The sequence below is a fragment of the Nanorana parkeri genome, unplaced genomic scaffold (genome assembly GCF_000935625.1).
Source record: "Nanorana parkeri isolate BGI_ZX_2015 unplaced genomic scaffold, ASM93562v1 scaffold35, whole genome shotgun sequence".
NCBI lineage: Eukaryota > Metazoa > Chordata > Amphibia > Anura > Dicroglossidae > Nanorana > Nanorana parkeri.
The window spans coordinates 2,230,426-2,251,905 of NW_017306303.1; the positions used below are offsets into that span (position 1 = coordinate 2,230,426).

The 21,480-nt window shown below is 41.4% G+C and overlaps 1 protein-coding gene across 1 annotated transcript in view; it reads right to left on the reverse strand.

The window, feature by feature from the left end:
• The window catches only part of SHMT2 (serine hydroxymethyltransferase 2), an 81,142-nt gene that overhangs the window by 6,263 nt on the left and 53,399 nt on the right, over positions 1–21,480 (reverse strand). The window contains exons 8-11 of the mRNA XM_018569437.1: positions 15,069–15,234; positions 10,470–10,569; positions 6,865–7,020; positions 1,295–1,402 (exon numbers count right to left, since the gene is read on the reverse strand). Coding sequence (XP_018424939.1) covers positions 1,295–1,402; positions 6,865–7,020; positions 10,470–10,569; positions 15,069–15,234 — 530 coding nt within the window. The remainder of the gene's footprint in view (positions 1–1,294; positions 1,403–6,864; positions 7,021–10,469; positions 10,570–15,068; positions 15,235–21,480) is intronic.

Here is a 21,480-nt window from a genome sequence, read left to right on the forward strand (position 1 = left end):
TATATATATATATATATATATAAAGCTATGACCCACACAGTGTGTGTGTTAAAACATATTTTTCTACAGCGAAAAGTATACTATTAGAAAAAAACAAATGACCAAGATGCATAAATAAAATCTATAGAAACAGCAAAGTGCCAGTGTTGATAATAAGTCAGCATGCTATTAGATCTATGCCGACAGTATTCCCTAGTACAAGGGTTCTTAACATTTTTAATCTGAAGACACAAATAAGAAAACTGATAGCATTTCTTTTCTTCTTGAGACCCAGTATTCTAACTAAAATGTAATGAAACCCATATGGCAATGCCCATATAAATAAAAAAAAAAAGCAAACACTTGTTTCCATTTAAAGTGACACCAAACTCAGGAGTTAAATCTTGAATGCATTTGCTCCTGTGATAGACTACAATCTCAATACAAATGGATACGAGATTGTCGTCCATCACAGGAGTGAGCTTGGAGCGGTGGCTACTTCACAACACACACACAAGGACCATGGGGAACAAAAGTAGCCACCCTCCAGAAGGAAGGACAGTGTAAGCACTAATTTAGAGATGATTTTACAGCCGAGTGATTCACAAATAAGATACCGTACATTTTTGTTAATAGTTAAAGGCACTTGAATGCATTTTTAAGATTTAACTCCTGAGTTTAGCGTCACTTAATAGTTCTGAATGTTTCCTCATTTGTAATGAAAAAATTTGAAAAGCTAACAATTTATAAAACTAATAATTCAAAACCTAAAATAGATTGAGTGTTGTAAATGCTCACTAACAGAAAAAAAATTAAAAAACCCCAGGCAGATATAAAAAAACAAATAAATTGTAGCTCCCTATTCCCAATACATCCGGATGGTGGTCACCACTGATTATGCATTTGGGCAAACTAGGCTACACAGTCAAGTAGTGACCCATTACAAATATGTCTGCATCCCAATTTGGGTATCAACAGAGTACAGTGGTACCTCGGTTTACAAATGCTTCCGTTTGCGAACAATTCAGTTTGCAAACAGGAAGTCCGGCAAAATTTTGCTTCCGTTCGCGAACTCCGCATCCGGTGATGAACACAACTGCGGCCATCTTCCCTGCTCCGACACGTGGTCGTGGCTTCCTCTAGTCGAGATCGGAGTCTGATTCGTTTGATTCTGTTCGTGACCAGAATCGTAGAACGAATTAAGTACGTGAACCGAAGTACCACTGTATATTTTACAGTAGGTGTTTTTGCTGCCAATATATAAAATTAGTAAAATGATAATCAGAAGCTCGCTGTTTACCGCACTGCTACTCACATGTTTTGCTCTTCACATCAAGCCCAATCTGAATGCCTTCATCAATAAAGTCAACCACCTTCTCGAAGTCGGCCTCGCTAAAGTTGCGAGATGTAAGTGCAGGGGCACCTTTTAAGAAAACAAAGCAATGAGAATGTGTAATTGAGCTCTCAATATTCTGTAAACTGTTTGCAATGTTTAGACACACACACACACTAACATTATGACCAGCAAGAGGTGAAGTGAATAGGCAGCAAACAAACAATTTGACCCTGAAGTTGTGTTGGAAGCAGAAAAAAAAGAATATATGGGCAAGCGTAAGGATTTAAGCAACTCTGACAAGGCTGTGACTATGATGGCTAGACAATTGGATCAGAACAATTCCAAAACTGCAGCTCTTGTAGGATGATCCCAATATGCAATGGTCAGGACCTACCAAAAGTGGTCCAAGGAAGGAAAACCAGTGAAGTGGCGACAGGTTCATGGGCGGTCAAGGCTCATTGATGCATGTGGGGAGCGAAGGCTGGCCTGTGTAGTCTGATCCAATAGAAGAGCTACCATAGCTCAAAATGCTGAAAAAGCCTGAACACAGGCTGCAAAGCAGTTTATTTTAAATGGGGCTGCGTAGCTGCAGACCTGTCAGGGTGCCCATGCTGACCCTTGTTCACTGCCAAAAGTGCCTACAATGGGCACGTGAGCATTAGAACTAAAGCACAGAGCAATAGAAGGCATGAGTGGAAGACAAGCCGACAGAAGCAGTGTGATGCGTTGGGCAATGTTTTGCTGAGAAGCCTTGGTTCCTGCCCTTCATGCAGATGTTACTTTGACACATACCACCTACCTAAAGATTGTTGCTAACCAAGTACATCCCTTAATGGAAATTATATGCCCTGATGGCAGTGGCCTCTTTCAGCAGGATAATGTGCCCTGTCACACTACAAAAATTGTTCAAGAATGGTTTGAGGAACACAACGAGTTGGAGTTGTTGACTTAAAAATTCTCCAGATCTCAATCCAATCAAGCATGTGTGGGATCTGCTGGAAAACAAGACTAATCCATGGAAAGCCCAACTCTTACAGGACTTAAAAAGGAACCGTTACTGATGGCTTGGTACCAGAGACCACAGCATACCCTCAAGGGTCTAGTGGAGTCCATGCCTCGACAAGTTAAGGCTGTTTTGGCAGCCAAAGAGGGACCTACTCAATAGTAGACAGGTGTTCATATGGCTGATGTGTGTGCGTGTGTATTTTATACAAAAAGAAGCCCTCATCAATCTGCCCCATTCAGATTTACTCTAGAAATGCTAACTAAGTGGGGAAGCCCATAGTGTACACTAGTCAATGGTCTTGCACTATCTATAGAAATGAATAGGCCACATGGCACACGCACTGAAGTGATGCCAAGGATTGCTATTCTTTTCTATGGTAAGTCCTTGTCTGCAGACTAGCTCATGGGCTGGGCTGCCCCACTGAAAACTGCTTTTTGGAGAGCATGTATCGCTGGATAAGGCAGGTGTGGTAGAAAACTAGATTATAGACGTGGCTATTGACACTAGAGTTGGAGTAGTTGCTGGCTATTAGTATAAAAAAAAGTTAGTCTGTACTTTAACCCCTTCATGACTGAGCTAGTTTTCAGTTTCTGTTCATAAATGACTGACACTTTTTACAGTTTTGCGGTGTGATTCAGCGGTTACCGGCATTACAGAGCCTTAAATAACTTGTCACGTACAGTGTACGTGGCCAGTCATAAAAGGCACTTTGTGACGGGACGTACAGTGTATGTCTCCCGTCACAAAGGGGTTAACTGTTTTAGCTGTATTTTTCCGTAAAGAAAATATATTTGCATTAGTAGCTGCAATTCATACCAGTGGATTCCTTCAAAAAAGGTGATGTGCAGGGCTTGAAAAATGTTAGGGTGTCTCACAGTCAAACATTTCACCAGTCAGCATGACCGGACTATAGCCTTGCAATTTATGTTAATTTTTTTTGGTGGTATACAATCACCACTGGGGTTTATATTTTTTACTATACAAATGAAAAAAAGTACCAGAAATTGCAAAAAAATTAAAATAAAAATGTTATACATTATGTTAAACATTTATTCTTGCCCATATTTTTGGTAAATAGCCTTAAAATTGTGTGCGCCCGCAAAATCGCAAAAAACGACCACACCAAAAATCGGCCCTAGGCGACGCTTTAAACGCTTTTACAGCTCATCAGTTTAGTGTGATCAGTGATTAATTGCCCTAAGAGTATTGCTCCCACTTGTTGTTTTCACACGTAGGAGCACCTGACGCATGTTTGCATGTGTATGTGGGGGGCGAGGGACTTAAAAAAAAAATGTGTTTTTTTATGCTTCTTTAATTTTTTACACTTCACTTTATTGCCATCACACAGGGGGCTAAGAATCACTTGCACCTGTATTTGGGGACCGGAGAAGAAATCATGTACCGATCTCCCTTTGATCTCCTGTGAAAGAGCAGCCGTGTCAGTCCAGTGGATCTCAGGACCGGCAACGGCAGTGACAGCAGCGGCGGGGGTGTAACACCGCAGCTAATACAAGCGAAAGGGCGCCCGATCGCTTGAATGTAAACCACCCAAGAAGCTCCCAGCCGGCCGTTGTTAGCCACTCATCTAGTGTCCTCTCGTCACAGACGGGAGGACAAATTAATTTTCAAGCCCGGGTGATGTGCCTTTAAATGCACAAAATTATTAACATTTATAGGAAATTACAGTTTATGATTAATCTAGGGAATAGATTATTGGCTTTAGGGATCTGTAAGAATTTTTTTTCCCCCCCAGATGGAACATGCTTTTAAAGGGGCTTTACCTTCCTCTGGAGGTCAACTGTGGGGTTAGGGTTCTGAGTTAGCAAGAGCTTTTTTAATTTTTGCCCTTTATATAAATTGATAGACTCTCTCTCTCTCGAGTCTAGTCATCCAGAGAGACACATGAAATTTGCCTTCTGCCAGCTATCCTCATTCTTCCTGGGCTCTGGCACATTACATAGCTTTGCTGCAGGACTTTTCTTTCATTGTCTATTGATTGAACAAGACCCAGGTGGATGTTTTCTGCATCTACACGCTTCATGATAGATCATTTCTTCCACTGACCTGACCTGGCATTTCATTTTCAAGGTCAACCTGCATTTTAAAATGATAGATTCCTAGCCCTGTATACACACTTCTAAACAGTGTCTGAATTGTGACAAGTAAAAAAAATTTAAACTGACTAAAGGGACACTGCCTATCTGCTGAGTGTCTAATTTTAATTTTGGTGTCTTCACATTTTAGGAAATCTGTTCTGCTAGCTAACTCCATTCAACTACCAGTGTTCTTGTGTGGTAATTGGCACTTAATCTGAGCTTGTAACAAACACCAGCGAGCACCATGTTCCAGGCACAATGGATTGTGAAAGAGACAGGAAAGCACTGAATGTTACAAAAGGCTGTATATTCTCATGCATGTCCTACATCAAGCCTGATAAATATGGCTACATTGGACTTATTCACCTTGGAACACATTTGTATTGTTTCCTGGATGGCAATATCTGTTCACTGATAGTTTTACTTGTAAACTAGAGATGCTCTTTAAAAAGGAGAACTATGGGGTTAGGGCTTTTCCCCATAGTTCTCCTTAGGGTAACGGGAGGAGACAAACTAGCATCCTCCCGTCACCCTAAGCTCAGTATACCGCGAGCCACAGCTCACAGTATACTGAGACGCTGCAGCGGATCCCGACAATTATGTCTGGATCCGCCCAGCTGCATGAGTGACAGCTGGCTCTGCCTATCTAGAGGCAGAGCCAGCTGTACCCGCCCCCTCCCCCATCCGTTCCGCCAGTCAGCGCTGGAGGATTGGGTAGGGGGGAATCCAGCCACTCCCCTGTCACGGCAGAGAGCTGTGATGGGATCGAAAAGTGAGCGAACGCCGGTATGTGTTTGCTCACTTCCCAATCTGCTGAGCCGACCTGTGAGTCTCATGGTCACAGGTGGGCTATAACTATGTGGTGAGTGAAGAGCACTCACCTCATAGTTCTCCTTTAATACGTAGAAGAATGAAGTGATGTCGTTTTGGAAACCACTTTCTGAGCTATCCAGCTTAAAAAACATTCTAGAAATGCACACAAATCAAAATATTCCATTCGGTCATTAACCCCCTTCATATATTACTCCTATCACAAATCTTTCTCTTTAGTTTTATTTCAGCTACTTAGTGCCCATGCCCTATGTAGCAGTCTGTTGCTATCTGCTGACAACAGGCAAACAAGGATAAAACAACGGAAATATGTCCTCAGCCCATACTAAAACATAGCCCTTCTTGTATATATTCTAATACCATATATCTTATTTGGCCTGAACAAATATAGGCATTACATGAGCAGAAACCTTTGAGTTGGAATACTTCTTAGAGAAAAAAAAAAAAAGTTAAGATTTTCATGCAGTAGTTTATCAATGAGAAAATGGTAGGTGCTGGACCTTGATGTAAGTGAGAATTCCAATCTGCTCTGGTAGTTCTTTAGGGCAGCTCTAGATCTACAGTCTCCAGTTTGGCAGCCTGGTGAAGCAGGCTACTGAGCTGGTGACTGTAGCAAACCTTCTGCCGTCTTCAAAAATTATAAAAATTCCGATTCCCAAAAATTTTTTTTGCCGTGACCTTTCCGCCAGTCCACAATGGCTGTTTTTTTAAAAAAACTACTGTGAAAAAAAACAAAAACTTTTGATCAATAACTTTGCACTCTATTTCTCCTAACTTTGACACAATAGCTTCGGGCTCTGGTCCCTTCTGACAAAGCCAAGATGTCCACTCCGTTCTCAATTATTTATTATACAACAAAAAGAAAACCTTTAGGGAAGCACCCTTTTCTGTCTTTCTAATGGCTGCAACAGATGGTCAGAATTTGGAATTCTGATGAGAATCTCTCAACAGCATTACAGAGATAAAAAAAAATTTAGGCATAGCAACAAGTTTTGAGATACATTTGCCTTTATAGGAAGCATATTGTCTCATTTTAATCCAATTTACTGTGCTCTGATCAGTTCTGCAATTTAGAAGATGATCCACCATGCACATATAAATCTTTTTCCCAATGTGTCTTTTGTTACTATTGAGATCAAAGCTTCAGGTGGTCCCCTCTGAGGAAGGATACTAAGGACCCATTCACAACAGCAAGCTGCTAGTGTGGTGATCGGCACAGTGTTGGCACTTTATTAAAACGTCACAAGTGACATTTCATCAAGTTCCATTGATAGGTTGTACCACATTGTACAACGTTAGGCTTAAAAAAGAAAGGAAGTAAAAAAAAAGTAAAATGCATGCTGTAATTTTTCCCCAGAGCACATCACTGCAACAAGGTGACGTGAACTGTGCCCATTTCGAACAAGGCAAATTGCCTTATCTATGCATTGGGGCTGCGCTGAAAAAAGTGGTTAGCACAGCCCAACGCTTTGTGTGACTGAGCCCTGAAAGTGACACAAAAATGCCTTCAAAAAAGGAAAAAAAAAAAAAAAAAAAGAGAAATTGGAACATGAGCCATGCAAACACTTACTTCCTCTAGAAATGGGCAACACTGTCCACCCAATAAGGAGACTTACCTAGTCGCAGGCCTCCGGGAGTGAGAGCACTCTTATCTCCAGGGCATGTGTTCTTATTGGCCGTTATAGATACAAGCTCCAGCACCCTCTCAGCTCGTGCTCCATCCATACCTTTGGGCCTCAGGTCCACTAGCACAAGGTGGTTATCCGTTCCACCTGAAAAGTGAAGTTATGAAAGCCATGACAAAAAAAGTACAGCATGCCCAACAAAGGGTTAAAAAGACAAAACTATCATGCCATTATAATTATTTTCATTGTTTTTTGTCACTATGGGTACACGCAGGCAAGGCTTGGGTCTTTCACATTTTCTTTGTTTTAAAGTTGAATTACCTGACGTCAAGCCTTATTCCCTCAAAATGACCAGCCAGGCTACACACATTTCTTAGTTTAGAAGTTGAGGCTACACTTCCAGCTTATACATGGGACAATCCATATCATCACCTCTGTCCAACTAGCAGGGCGGTAAGTCCAAGAAGCAGTAAGGCCAAACTAAGATCTGTATCACAGTATCTGCCTGACTGCGCAGGGTTGGTATTATGTAAAAATCACAAGATAAGTGGAACAGAATTACAAATCCTTTGGCATGTAAAAACAGCAAACATACATTTTAACTGAGCGCATGCCTGGGGTTGTACAACCCCAATCAAGTTTGGACGCTGTGTAAAATCTACAAAAAATTATGAAATTATCTGCAAATCTCATAAACCCATATTTTATTCACAATAGAACACATCTCAAATGTTTAAACTAGGAAAATGTAGCATTTGAAGAAAATAAGGTCATTTTGAAATTGATGGCAGCAACACATCTGCTGGGACAGGGACATGTTTACCGCGGTTTAGCATTGTCCTGCTGAAATATAAAAGGCCTTCCCTTAAAAAGACATTGTCGGGATGGGAGCATGTGCTGCTCTAAAACCTTTGTATGGCTTTCAGCATTGAAGGTGTCTTTCCCGATGTGCAAGCTGCCCATTCCATACACACTAATGCACTCGCATACCATCAGAGATGCAGGCTTTTGAACTGAGCACTGATAAGCTGGCAGGCCCCTCTCCTTTAGTCCTAGGGACATGGTGCTCACAGTTGCCAAAAAGAATATCATATTTTGATTCGCCTGACCACAGAGCAGTTTTCCACTTTACGACAGACCATTTTAAAATGAGCTTTGTCCCAGAGAAGATGGTGGTGATTCTGGATCATGTTCAGATATGGCTTCTTTGAATGATAGAGCTTTACCTGGCATTTTTGGATGACACAGCGAACTGTGTTCAGTGATTTTTGGAAGTATTCCTGATCCCATGCAGTGCCACCTGAGGGCCCAAAGATCACGGGAATAAGATTGTGGTTCAACCTTGTTCCTTGCACATAGAGATTTTTCCAGAATCTAGGAATCTTTTGATATTATGTACTGTAGATGATTATATTTTTAAAGTCTTTGTGAAAAGCTGCACCCTAAAATTGTTGAACAATTTCAGAATAATATTCCTCAAAGTAAAATTGCAGATTGGTGAACCTCTGTCCATCTTTACTTCTGAGACACTGACTCTATAAAAAGGTGCCCATACACCTCTCGATTATCGTACGATAATCACGGGTGATAATCAGCAGGTGTATGGGCAGCGTGCGACCTCTTCTACTGTAAGGTAGCACGATATTAGTCTTCCGAGCACGCTTGAAAACCTGCCGAAAATGTTACGATTTTTGCCGGGTTAGTGGCGTGCTCGGGAGATTAATGCCGCGCGGGCCGGTGTGAGCAAGCGCACACTGCCCGCTCAGCACTGCAATCATCGGAAGCCCTCCCCCTCAGCGGGGCGGGCTTGCGATGATCGCAAATACAATCTGCCTGTCCAAGATGGGCAGATCGTACAAAATTTTAATTACCTTACAACCATAGCACAACGAAAGTCGTGAGATGGTTGTAAGGTGTATGGCCAGCTTAAGATACTCCTTTTATACCCAATCATGTTACTGACCTGTTGCCAATTAACCTAATTAGTTGCAAAATCTTCTTCCAGCTCTTATTCTTTAGTACCTCTTAAGGTGCCCATACACCTTACGATTATCGGACGAAACTTTTCGTCCAATGATCGAACCGTCGTACGATTTTCGTACGACGGCCCCATCTTGCCCCGATTATCGCAAGGTCCAATTAGCGGTAGTTAAAAAAAACACCTGGACGACTTGCGGTAATTGACCGCAATTGTTTTCGTTTGCGCATGCGCAGTGTTAATCGTACGACTTTTGACAGACGGAAACGCCACCAACCATGCGAACATCGTACGATCTAGCAAAGTTTTCAAACATGCTTGACCGTCAAAAGTCGTACGATTGTACAGTACTATCGGTCGGGCACTCTATTCACACATTACGATTGTCATACGAAAAGTCGATCGCATACGATTGTCGTACGATAATCGTAAGGTGTATGGGCACCTTTACTTTGCCAGCTTTTTGTGGCCCTGTCCCAACTTTTGAGACGTGTTGATGCCATCAATTTCAAAGTTACCTTATTGTTTCTTAAAAATTGTACATTTTCTCAGATTAAAAATTGGATATGTTTTCTATTGTGAGTAAAATTTGGGTTTACGAGATTTGCAAATCATTGCATTCTGTTTTTATGTAGATTTTACAGCGTCCCAACTGTTTTGGAATTGGGGTTGTACTTTAAACGTGAATTTGATGCGGTTTTTTTGGGTTTTTTTTTTTAGACATGGCACCTCCAACAATAATTAGCAAAATTCATCAGCGCTATGATTAATCACTATTGATGGAATTGAGAAGGAAATTTTTAATCCCCATGGTGAGATTAAATTATCAGCTGCCTCATTGGGGATTTGCTTTCTTCTGTAATAAATATTACCGTTTCTCTATATTTAACCCAATATTACCGCATAAACACTGCTTTTTTACAAAAGCACCATAACTAAGGAGAGGCCCTGCATGCGTTGTTGTGCACATAGCACAAGCTTCTGCAGAACAGAGTGGTGCCTGCAAGGCAACCCCAGGGCTGGAAATTGGATCCGTGTATAGGCAGTTTTAATGAATCCATTTGAATCATTTAATCGAATGACCCACGTTCCTAATCTCTGGCTTCTGTCTGTTCATATTGGCCGCATGGATTTTCAATTGAAATACAAATAGTAAACGAACAAAACAAAAACTGTGTATAAATATGTGTGTGTGTGTGTGGTCATTAACGACACTGTGGCTGACACTGTAGGTATATTACTATATATCTGCCATCCGTGCATATCCCTTGCGATTGCCTCATTTTTTAACCCTTTAAGGCTAGTTCACACCAAGTGCCGGAGCAGATGCAGAGCAGTTACAGAACGCATCAAAAATGCATCCAAATGGTATTTTGGGCTCTAGTTCACACCAGAGCATTCAGTTCCAGAGCATGTGGAAAAACTGCAGCATGCCCTATTTATCTGCTCTGGAACGCACCAAAATGCATGCAAACAAATGGTCCGGAACACGTCAAAATGCTGCAAAACACGCTGCACTGTGTGTGAGTGTGTGTGTAAAAATCTTAATTTCCCAAAACCAGCATAGTGTCCCTTTAATCATATCATCAATAAATACAGCCTTCATTAGCTAGAGTACCTGAAACAAGGGTGTAGCCCTTCTTAAGCAAAGAGGCGGCCATTGACTTGGCATTTTTCAAGACCTGCTGCGCATATTCATGGAACATTGGAGAACTAGCCTGTGTGTTAAGAGAACAGATCAGTATAAAACATTCACCACTCTGTAATAATACATACTGCATAAGTGTACAAGTCACGTTTAAATGCTCATTCTACTAACATAAATATCTTAACTTCAAAAAGAGCTAATTTACCTTTATAAAACTTTCTACATATGATTGAAAGTATTGTGTTTTTTTTATCTTCACAATTGCATTGCTAATTACATTTCTGGTTTATATCCTCCATGTCACAGTTTTGTCCTGCTTGCTGCTGTTTATGCATAACCGAGACTAGTCTTACAGAGTAGTAAATCTCGCAACAGTTCAGCCAACCAACCAGCTCAATGTCCACTGAAAGGGCAGCCAATTGAGAAGCTTTACTACCGCTTGTATTATCTTATAATGGTCCTTGGGGTACATCAAGAGTACTGGGATAAATGACTAACTACAGCCACAGAGTTGGTGTATTGAACAACTTGATTCTTCCTCCTCTTCCTCAATTCCCTGGTTCTGCCTCCTCGCAGCAGTGTCAAGAAGTGGGAAGCAGAATTAGACAACAGCTCCATATGTTAGAGATCCTGTAAGTTCTCTGCATGAAGATATCACACAGAACACGCCCCCCCACAGTGAATGCTACTTTTCTTCCCAGGAGGAAGATAGTTTGTCGGCACATCCTTCCCCAGCTAATCAGTGGTCAACAGGGTGACTTCCAGTCTGAAACCCCAAAACTGCACACAACAGTCTATTTAAAAAAAAAAAAAAGAAAAAAAAAAAAAAAAAAGGATTGCTTTCATTGTTGCTGCTTCCTAACATTTTTAAGCTGGCTCCTAGATTCTGGTGAGCTGTGTCCTGGTCTGCCTAAGCATATCTCATTTAAAAGTGAAGGAGCAGGCAATATACTGGTGTAGCACATTCCTTTAAGACTGATCTAATGTTGCAACTGATCGGGGCTTCTGCTAACAGAGACTTATGGGGCATGAGTTCTTTGCTCAGGAGTATGCCTGCTGGATGGGCTGTTATGGACTACAAGTCCCAGAGCGATGTGAGAGGCGTGTACTCTGGCTGGAGGGGGAACGTCTTAGATTCATTCCCCGCACGGAGGGCAGCTGGACAGAGATGCTGGATATAGTGTATTGCCGGGACTGTGCCTTCCTGCCACGGCTGTGTCGCTGTCTACTTTTCTGCTGGAACGAGGGATTGATTGATCGTGATAGCCTGCCAGGTGATCTGTTGGCACCTCATATCTGTGTGCAGTGATCGAGGACGGTGATTCTGCTGTGACGAGTGGTCGCCACAGCAGATAAGCTTCTGATTGCAGGGCCTGCTGTCTCATCCAAGTGAACTATCTCCCTTCTGGAAGACATCTACTGACAGTGCGAAACTCCTGTGATTAGCATCTCCCTCCAGGATGGGTGAGAGAGCTCTGGCCTATGCTTACTGAGAACACCAAACATTGAGTCCGTTATCACATACATTGGGCCCCACCAATGGCTAGTCGAAGATTAAACCTCTGGCCTTTTGGTTAGGTGCCCGGGTACATTGGGACTAAAGGTGCCCATACACAGCACAATTCCCACGATTGTGCGAGAATTGTGCAGTGTATGGAAGGCGTGCGACGGTTTCTAATGTACGGTCGCACGACTTTTGTATATGGAGCATGTTGGAACCAACTGAGAATCGTACGATTTTCGGCTGGTTTATAACATGAGAGATCACTGCCGAACGGGCCGGTGTGTGCACGCCCGTTCAGCATTGCAGTCATCGGAAGCCCGCCCCTGGGCAGATCGTACGTTTTCTAAAATTACTTTAGAACCCTCGCAAGACAAAAGTCTTGCGAGGGTTGTAAAGTGTATGGGCACCTTTAGACAGGGCTTTACTCTAATGTATATCCTGTGTTGTCAGTACCACCATTGCTGATCTATAGTCACCCTTTTAAGTTAATTTACCAAATAGTTTAAAGTGCTTGACATTATAAAGTGCATTGCTGCATTTATATGTGTATACGGTCACTTATACCATTTGAAGTAAACCGTGTTAAACCAACTCAAGGTGTGCCGTGGATCAATTATAGAGGTTTCTTACAGAGGAAACACAGGGTGACCCGTTAGTTTTACTGTGGATCACCCTTTTGAAGCCAACGATAGTGTTATTCTGCACTGGAATATCACTGACCGAGAAAGGGGGAGGCTACATTGAAAATAAGTGTATTTCTGTAGGAAATATATCAGCACACAAGACAGGTCAAAGTCTTTCATTTTTGAGTTGCAAGGGTGAACTTACAATTTAAGCTATGAGCCCCTGGTGCTTTTCAATTTAATCTTTGTGTTTTGGAGCCATTAACCGGCTTGCAGAAAAACCTCCCCCTCATTTATGCATCTCAACTCCATTTGTACAGACAGTCCGCAATTAGTGGTTTCACAAGGTGCCGCAGTTATTTTGTTTTGCAGTATTCGAGAGCGCCGTCACATTTTGATTAATAACTGCATTTCCTGTTGGAATCACCTGCTCTGTGGTTATCGGCCAGCAGGTGTTCCACACAGAGAAAAACTGTAATTCCATTTAACAAGGAAAAGGCTTACAGCAAAGACTACTGTGTGTCTGCAATGTAAAGCATGTGTGGTAGCAGCAGGTCATTTCAGAAATCACTGATCACAGTATACAAGGTAGCCAGGGATCTTTAAGGGAACCCAGAGTTTTTGAGATTACTTCTCATATCTCTACATTACAGCATAAAGGAGTTTAAAAAAATTAAACACTTACTGGGCCCGCTGAGGAGGAGTGAGCACAGAATGTTTAACAGCACACGCATGACAATTTACTGGTCCTACTCCCTGCATTAATAAAATATATCAATTTTCTGGTGACAACTTTTTAAAGTCTTATGCTGCAACTATCTCACCAAATTGAACGATGTGCACACCATGGGTCAGCATCACTCCATACATGGATTTCTGAAATGCCTGTGTTGACGGGCTTTGAGCTTGTGTTGATGATATTGTTTTTTTTTTTTTTTTTTAAACCAAATCCATTTTTACTGGAATATTTTTATTTAAAGCTTCCAAACAGCACACAAAGGCAGCAATGATAAATGGACAAAAATCAATCCGAACAAAAAAGGGGGAGAAGGTGAAAATTTACATACATATTCCACTGAAAAACTGTTGACACTGAATGACAAATACACAAGAGCAAGCAACACCAGCAATAAGGACTATTAAAAAGGACCATAGAGTTACACTGAATAAAGTTAAATCTTAAAAATGCATTTAAGTACCTTAATTGTGAATGGAAATGTAGCTTATTTGTGCATTACTCAGCTGTAGATCCTCAAATAATCTCTAAATATTCTGGAGGGTGGCTACTTTGGTCCCCATAGTCCCTGTGTGTGTTGTAAAGTAGTCACTGCTCCAAACTCACTCCTGTGATGGACTACAATCTCATGTTTAGTTTAGAAATTTGTATTGAGATTGTAGTCCATCAGGGTAGAGAGCTTGGAGTGGTGGCAACTTTACAACACACACACAGGGACCAAAAGTAGTCACCCTCCAGAAGGAAGGACAGGGTCGGCACCAATTCAGAGATGATTTGAGTTGCAGAGAATTTGTTTGGTTGCAGGCTAGCTGGCAGGTGAAGCTGGGGATTTTTGTGTGTTTTGTAATGATTTGAGGATCTACAGCCGCGTGATACACAAAGATACATTCGTGTTAATAGTTAACTGACAGATTTGACATAGGGTTTCCATAACTTGAAAGTAGGTGGGTTTATATACAAATTAGTATGAGATCATAGTCTATCATGGGAGCGAGCTTAGAGCAGTGGCCACTTTACAACACACACAAGAACCAAAAGTACCAATCCTCCAGAAGGAAGGACAGTGTCAGCACCTATTCAGAGATGGTTTGAGGATCTACAGCCGAGTTATACGCAAATAAGATATATTTTTGTTAATTGTTACGGTACATGAATGCATTTTTAAGATTTTAACTCCTGAGTTTAGTGTCACTTTAAACACATAATGCTACACCTTAGGCAAAATCTATGTCACAACTGTGAAATACTACCAGTGATAAAAACACAACAAAAATGTGATGACTGTGGAGTTTCCCAACAGTATATACGATTTTCAGCTGTGTGCAAATATCAAAAGACAGGGAAACCCTAGACCTAATGCTAGTCATTAAAGGCCAATGAGAGCTACAAGTGACTTATAAGCTCCTGATTGTCAATCACTGGTCTAGAGTAGCACATGTGTATTGGTTTTGCAGCCATTAGATGCAATAAGCAGACTGTTGCAAAAAAATTGTGCACCAACATTTCCTGTGCAGTTTAAGACTGCTAAATATTTATAAAGACTATGACACATTATTGTACCCAACATGGAACTGGGATTTTGGTCTCTTTAAGCTGTGCCCCCAGACAACCCAACACTGTTTTCAATACCAGCTCTGAAAATGACAAGCAGAACAGAAACTACATACAATTTAGGATTACAAGTCATTTAGATTCTTTTGCCTTACCTGTTTTAACGCTACAGCCACAGCCGCAATCGCATGATTGTGTGGCCCTCCCTGGATTGAAGGGAAAACTGAAAAGTTAATTTTGTCTTCCAAGTTGTAAAAGATTTCTTTTCCAGTTTTCTTATCCACGGACTTGACACCTTTTCGGTAAAAAATAAGTCCAGATCTGTTTTTAAAAACAGAAAAAAAGTTGCCGAGTAACCCAGGTACGTAGTATATTATTACACAAGGACAAAATACACTGATTAGCCTAAACCCCTTTCCACAACCATAAATAATGCAAAGGATTCTAAGCCAGCAACACAAACTTTTTATGCAAATGCCAACTCCACTCAAATAAATGGTCCAGTTCCTTTTAACATTTCTCCATGGTTAAATGTTCATACAGCAGCCTCGTATGCATGATCTGGACTATTTTAATTCTCTACTTTCTCACTTTCCCTGGCAATCATCTCAACGACCAGAAAAATGTCCGCTATTCAACAAATTAAACAGCGATTCTTCTTTTCACTTAAATCTAAGGACCTACATTTCTCATAGAAAAAGTTCCATGCCCCTTGGTGAACTGAAAAAAAAGCTCAAAGGGACAAAATCATATTAAAAAGGAGAACTATGGGGTTAAGGCTTTTCCCCACAGTTCTACTTAGGGTAACAGGAGGACACAAACTAGCGTCCTCCCGTCACCCTAAGCTCAGTATACCGCGAGCTGAGACGCTGCAGCGGATCCCGACAATTATGCAGAGATCCGCCCAGCTGCGTGAGTGACAGCTGGCTCTGCCTATCTAGAGGCAGAGCCAGCTGTACCCGATGTGACAGAATCGAGAGGTGAGCGCCTATATGCTGCCAGCGTGTAGGAGCATGCAACTACATACTACGATGCAGTGCTCGGGCCTAACAGCACAGTCACATGACAAAAGGCGGTGACATCACTACTCCCTAAGGCCTGGTTCAAACCTAGGCGTATTTGAGCATTAAAAAAAGCACTTTAAAAACGCCCAACACAAGAAATCCCATGATTGTTAAATGGCCCTTGATCACACCTGAGCAGCAAAATATCAAAAGAAAAAAAAAGTACGTTTACGCGTACATTTTTGCGCGTTTGTATGCACGTTAGTCTGATGAATGCAATGTTTGAGCTGCCAGTCAAAACATGCGTCTTCATGTGCATGCATTGTCACTTCCGCAAAAATGTGCCAAACGTGAAAAAAGCACGCTGAACCTGCGTGTACAAACACTGCCGCCTTGGTGTGAACGGGGCCTCAGAGTTCCAACACCAGGTATTTTGATGCAATAAAGCACTAGAGAAGTCAGAAAAACGTAGTCGGGAAAGTCTGTGAAGGTTCTCATTCAGGGAGTAGTCGGGGAAGGGAGGCATTACATGGACATTTTGCCCTTTTGGCTTATAGTTATTGTAACATTGCTTATTTCTATAAAAACTATAACTTTTATTTTGAAGCAAAAAGTGTGATTTTGTGATCTTACTTCCCAAATCCACAATAAAAAAAAAAAACTGTATTCATGGATGAGCTACATCAACTCATGTTGGCTATTACATTGTGTGGGGATTGTGTTTTTGTTGCGACTCACCAAGAGATGACTAGGGCTGCAGCTAACGATTATTTTCAAAAATCGGTTAGCAGATTATTAAGTTCAATTATCCAGGATAAAAAAAAATGGCTCCACTGATGGACTACTAGTTTGTACTGAGATTGTAGTCCATTATGGGAGCAAGCTTGGAGCGCTGGAAGTCAAAAAAAAAAAAGTGGTGTGCAATATAGTATATAATACCGCGGCGCAATGCAGAATGCCAGCAGCTGTAGAGGAATACAACAAATTGCAGCACAGCAATAGCCTGGGCGGGGGGGGGGAATGGTGCCAGCTTACCTGGGCAGATTGTGGGCCTGTCTGGCAGCTGTCTTCCCCCCATGCCTGCTCTTCCTTCTTAATGGATTGTGGATGGGCGGGCAGCGACAAGTCCGTAAAGCGGGGAGGAAAAGCGCGTGTCCGTATGGCGGGGAAGAGAAGCAGCGTGGAGTCGTGCCGTGTGGCAGAGAAGTAGCGTGCGGCAAGCAGTCCAACTAATCGAAATTCAACTAATTGATGATGGAAAATGTTGACAATGTTTTCCATCATCGATTATAATCAACTTAGTCATATGTAGAGCTGTAACAATTAATAGACTATCTCAATATATACAAAGCCCTGAATAAAAATCAACAAACAATTAAAAACCCTTCATCTAAATCAATACCTGGTTCATCTTCTACCCAACACACCTAGGAGATTGTTCTGATCAAGGCAAACTTGTAAAAGCTGACAAAGACTTTTTGGGACCATGCCCAAATCATGCGGACTTAATCCATTTCACAAAAGAAATTTAAGCAATGCCATTGGCGGCTTCACCTCGTCTGCTTAGTGATGCAGTTGTGATATATTTGGTTGGCAACTCATTCTCTAAACTACTTCACTGATGTGTCCAACGGCTTATCTTCTTCCAAAATGTGTGAGTCGCATAATTTAAAAGTCAGCCATCAGGCTAAAGATAGAAAACAGGTGCCAGGTCAACAGAATTGTTAAAGCTAAAGCATGTGTTTGTTTTTTTAACTAAAATTAAGCAGCATCATTTTCTCAGTCTAAATATTTCTATGACCAATGCCTCTCTCCTTCCCTCCATTTTCAAATACCACTATAGCTCCACATTCATAAAATTCCTAAGAATTCGGCATTGTGCAGAAAAAAAATAGTTCCAATTAAACTTAGTGGACCTTTCAGTGACTGTACAAGTCTGCATGAATAAATTCCTGACACATCACAATATGCAGCAATAGTACGATTGATCAGTAAAAAGCCATCCTTGGGTTTTACTTTTTTTTATGTTGCCACAAAAAGAACCTTCTGGAATGGTTCATACATGTCTGGTGATATCTCCATAATTTCAAATCTTTATGAAGACAAATTTGCTTTTTCACCTTGCAATAGAGCTCCTCCTACAAACTCACAATGCTACACTTATAAATTCTCTTAGTTTACTCCAACCAAGCAGCTAAATACACATACAGTTGGAATATGTACTAGACACCACTACCACAATGCACACTTAGGGACCATTCACACCACATCTAGATAATCTCCAGACCAGACTGTTTCCGGACCCAAAATGCATCCTAATGTATCCCTATGCTATTTCTGGCCTCTGTTCACACAAGTGCAGTCCATTCCAGACCAGAAAAATACTGCACATCTCATTTTGTCTGGTCTGGAATGCACTGGAACTGCGGGCAGGTTCACACCATTTTCCGCACCAAATCTGGTCTGGAAAATGGTGTGAATCTGCCCTCAAGCAAGAAGTACACTTCCCACGGTGTTTGCATGGGGGCTCACGCGTCCATAGACTTGCCTTGTGTCTCTCGGACGAAAATCCAAATTGTGCATGCGCCCGCCCCAATATGCTTTGCGGTCACCCGAGCATTTTCGGATTGGAGAGTGGCGAAGACAGGGGTAAGTTTAAACCGCTTTTAAAGCTTTTTTTTTTTTTACACGTTTTGCATATATCTACTTTTTGCTTGCTAGCAGTAGATATATGCAAAAAAAAAACAAAAAAACAAAAACAAAACAAGACCCTATAGAATAAGATGGTGGCAGTTGGCAATTTTTATATTGCATGATATTAGCGCAACTTATCAAACCCCAAACCTTAATGATACATGCACTAAAAATCGCACTTCAATAGCTTATTGCTGGGCTTCAGGAGCCCAGCACTGACAGCTATAGGACCGGAAGTGATGTAATCTGCATTGCTCCCGGTCCCATAGTACGGGAAGGTGATCGGTGTACAGACGTTCGCCGATCCCCTTCTAAGCTTCCCCCCGACACCAGAGAAGCCGGTCACGGTCACGACCCGTTTACCAGCCCGTAGAAGCGATCTGGCGGCAGCTTTGCAGCCAGAATCGCTTCTACTGTAAAGCCGACATAGTCCTGGTCTGTTTAAATGGGCCCGATGCCAGTGACTTACTGTGGACGTCACTGGTCATTAAGGGGTTAAAATGTGGATTTATCCGTTTTCCTAGAATTCCACTTCAAAGAAATGTGTCCACAGGAGATTCTATCTTTATAAAAAGAAACAAACACGGTCTAAAAACAGCCATGTGTTGAACACCCACAAACTACATTTGTCACTATCCATATGAGTTATCAGATTTGGCTTTTGCTGTAACGCATATGGACAGCAATACATTGTAAGAAGATGGTTTATATGTTGCAGAGATCTTGACAAAGTGCTGAGAAAGGGTGAATGAAGCCCACTGAGAAGAATAAGGAGCCCTGCTGCTCAGTTTCACACAGTTCCCTGTTTCGCGCTCTACTCCAGGGTGTGAAACCAACGGAAGCAAGAGAGGTGCAAAAAAGGAAAAAAATATATATCTCTAGAGATGAGGAAAAACCAGGGGAGGAAAGGGCAGAGGCATACATGTGCTGAGCCCGGTTTGTTAATTACTTTGATTGGAAGGTGTAGAGAACAGCACAAAGAAATGCTGGCAGAGCTCTCACCACTCGCTGAGGATTCTTATCACAAGGATAGCTGCAGACTCCCTCGCCGCTCAGGGCAAAATACAGATGCTTAGAATCTGCAGTTGATACACACTGACAAAAAAATTATACGTAACCAAGATTTACATTTTAAAAATAGTAGGGATGCACTTTTTTTTTTAGAAGACAGTACGAATACGGATACTTTTCCTCAAGTACTCACCGATACCAATTACCGATAACTTTTTTGTCGCAACAGTTTTTCTAAAACAATACAGACTAATGATGATTTTAAAAAGGCACTGGTGGAGTGCCAGGGCCCTGTCCCAGCTGCAAACACTGCGACCCTGGTAGTTTTACCATTGAGGCCAGGTTGTAGAAGGACTACAAATCTCAGCATTATACAGCAATGCAGAATACCACAAATCCAACATTAGTAGTTTACAGAAGGAAGATAGCATTGTTTTATACTTCCAGGTAAGCTGGCAGGAAGTGTGAAGAAGGGTTGATGAAAGTGCCATTCAGTGGTAGGTGTCCAGAAAAAGACTTATATTTGACAGGATGAGCCAATGTGTTTTTGGTGCTACGGTGGTCCACCTTCATCAGAGATGGCAGATCAGAAAAATCTTGACTGGGCTAAACACTCAGAAGGGAATTTATAAAAACTGGAGCAGACAAAAACTGGAATAGATGTGTATACCAATCAGCTTGCCTCTTATTTTCAAATCTCAACTTAAGGAACTGAAGAGAGAAGCTGATTGGTTGCCATGCACAGCTGCTACAGTTTTGATAAATCCCCCCCCCTCAGTGAATAAAACAAATATGGACACAGATCGCTAACATATCGCCTGTCCCAGTTCTCAAATATTTACCGATAGTTACATCATACAGTATATCAGATCACTCTCTTTATGAAACTGTGTACTTTAGAAATTTCAGTTAATAGACGGCTTTTATGAAGTTGATTACTGATACAATGTTTTCGATTAAACAGTTCTATTAAGTAGAAGTGTTGATGTACTTATGTTTGCAGCCCTGATGAAGGGTACCCTCTGAAGTTCCTGACACGTGTTGGCTCATCCTGTGGAAATAAATATAAATCTCATACTGGACATTTAACCGTGGAGTGGGGCTTTCACAACTTCAACCCCTCTTCACACTCTCATAAGGACAACCCTAAATGGTCCTTTAAAATGGCAAGCTGTCTACAACTCTCCACAAAGAATTTGCTACAATCCACTAGAACTCCTCACCTCATTATCCAAGCTTGCAAGAAATGACAAGCACAATGCATTTCATAAGCGATGTCACTGAAACGTCTCCAAATCCCAGGAGAATGTGCTCCTGAAAAGTGCTGAATATTTTAAGTGCTTGGATTTTCTAGAAGGCAGCAATGAGACAATGACTATATCGTCAGGAAGCAGCAAGAAACCAGGGTCTGAAGTGAAGTATTTTTTTTACTTATACTTTGCATGTTTTAAGACAATAGTTATTAAGGGGAATTTATCAAAATTGGAGCAGTTGTGCATGGCAACCAAATCATCTCTCTTTCATTTTCAAATCTTAACTGAGCAGACTGAAGAGAGAAGCCGATTGGTTACTATCGGCAACTACTCCAGATTTTGACTGCTCTAGTTTTGATAAATTGCCCCCATTGTCTTATTTGGGGGCAGGACTCACATTTTCATGCAAGGGCAGCCATAACTGTCCCTTTGACATTACAATGGATACAAAAAGTTGAAACACCTCTCTAAAAATGCCAGGTTTATAAGATGTAAAAAATTCAGACCAAGATACATAATTTCAGTTTTTCCAGCTTCAATGTGACTTATATGTACAATTCAATTAAAAACTAAATTACAGGGGGGAAAAAAGAATGTTTATTAAA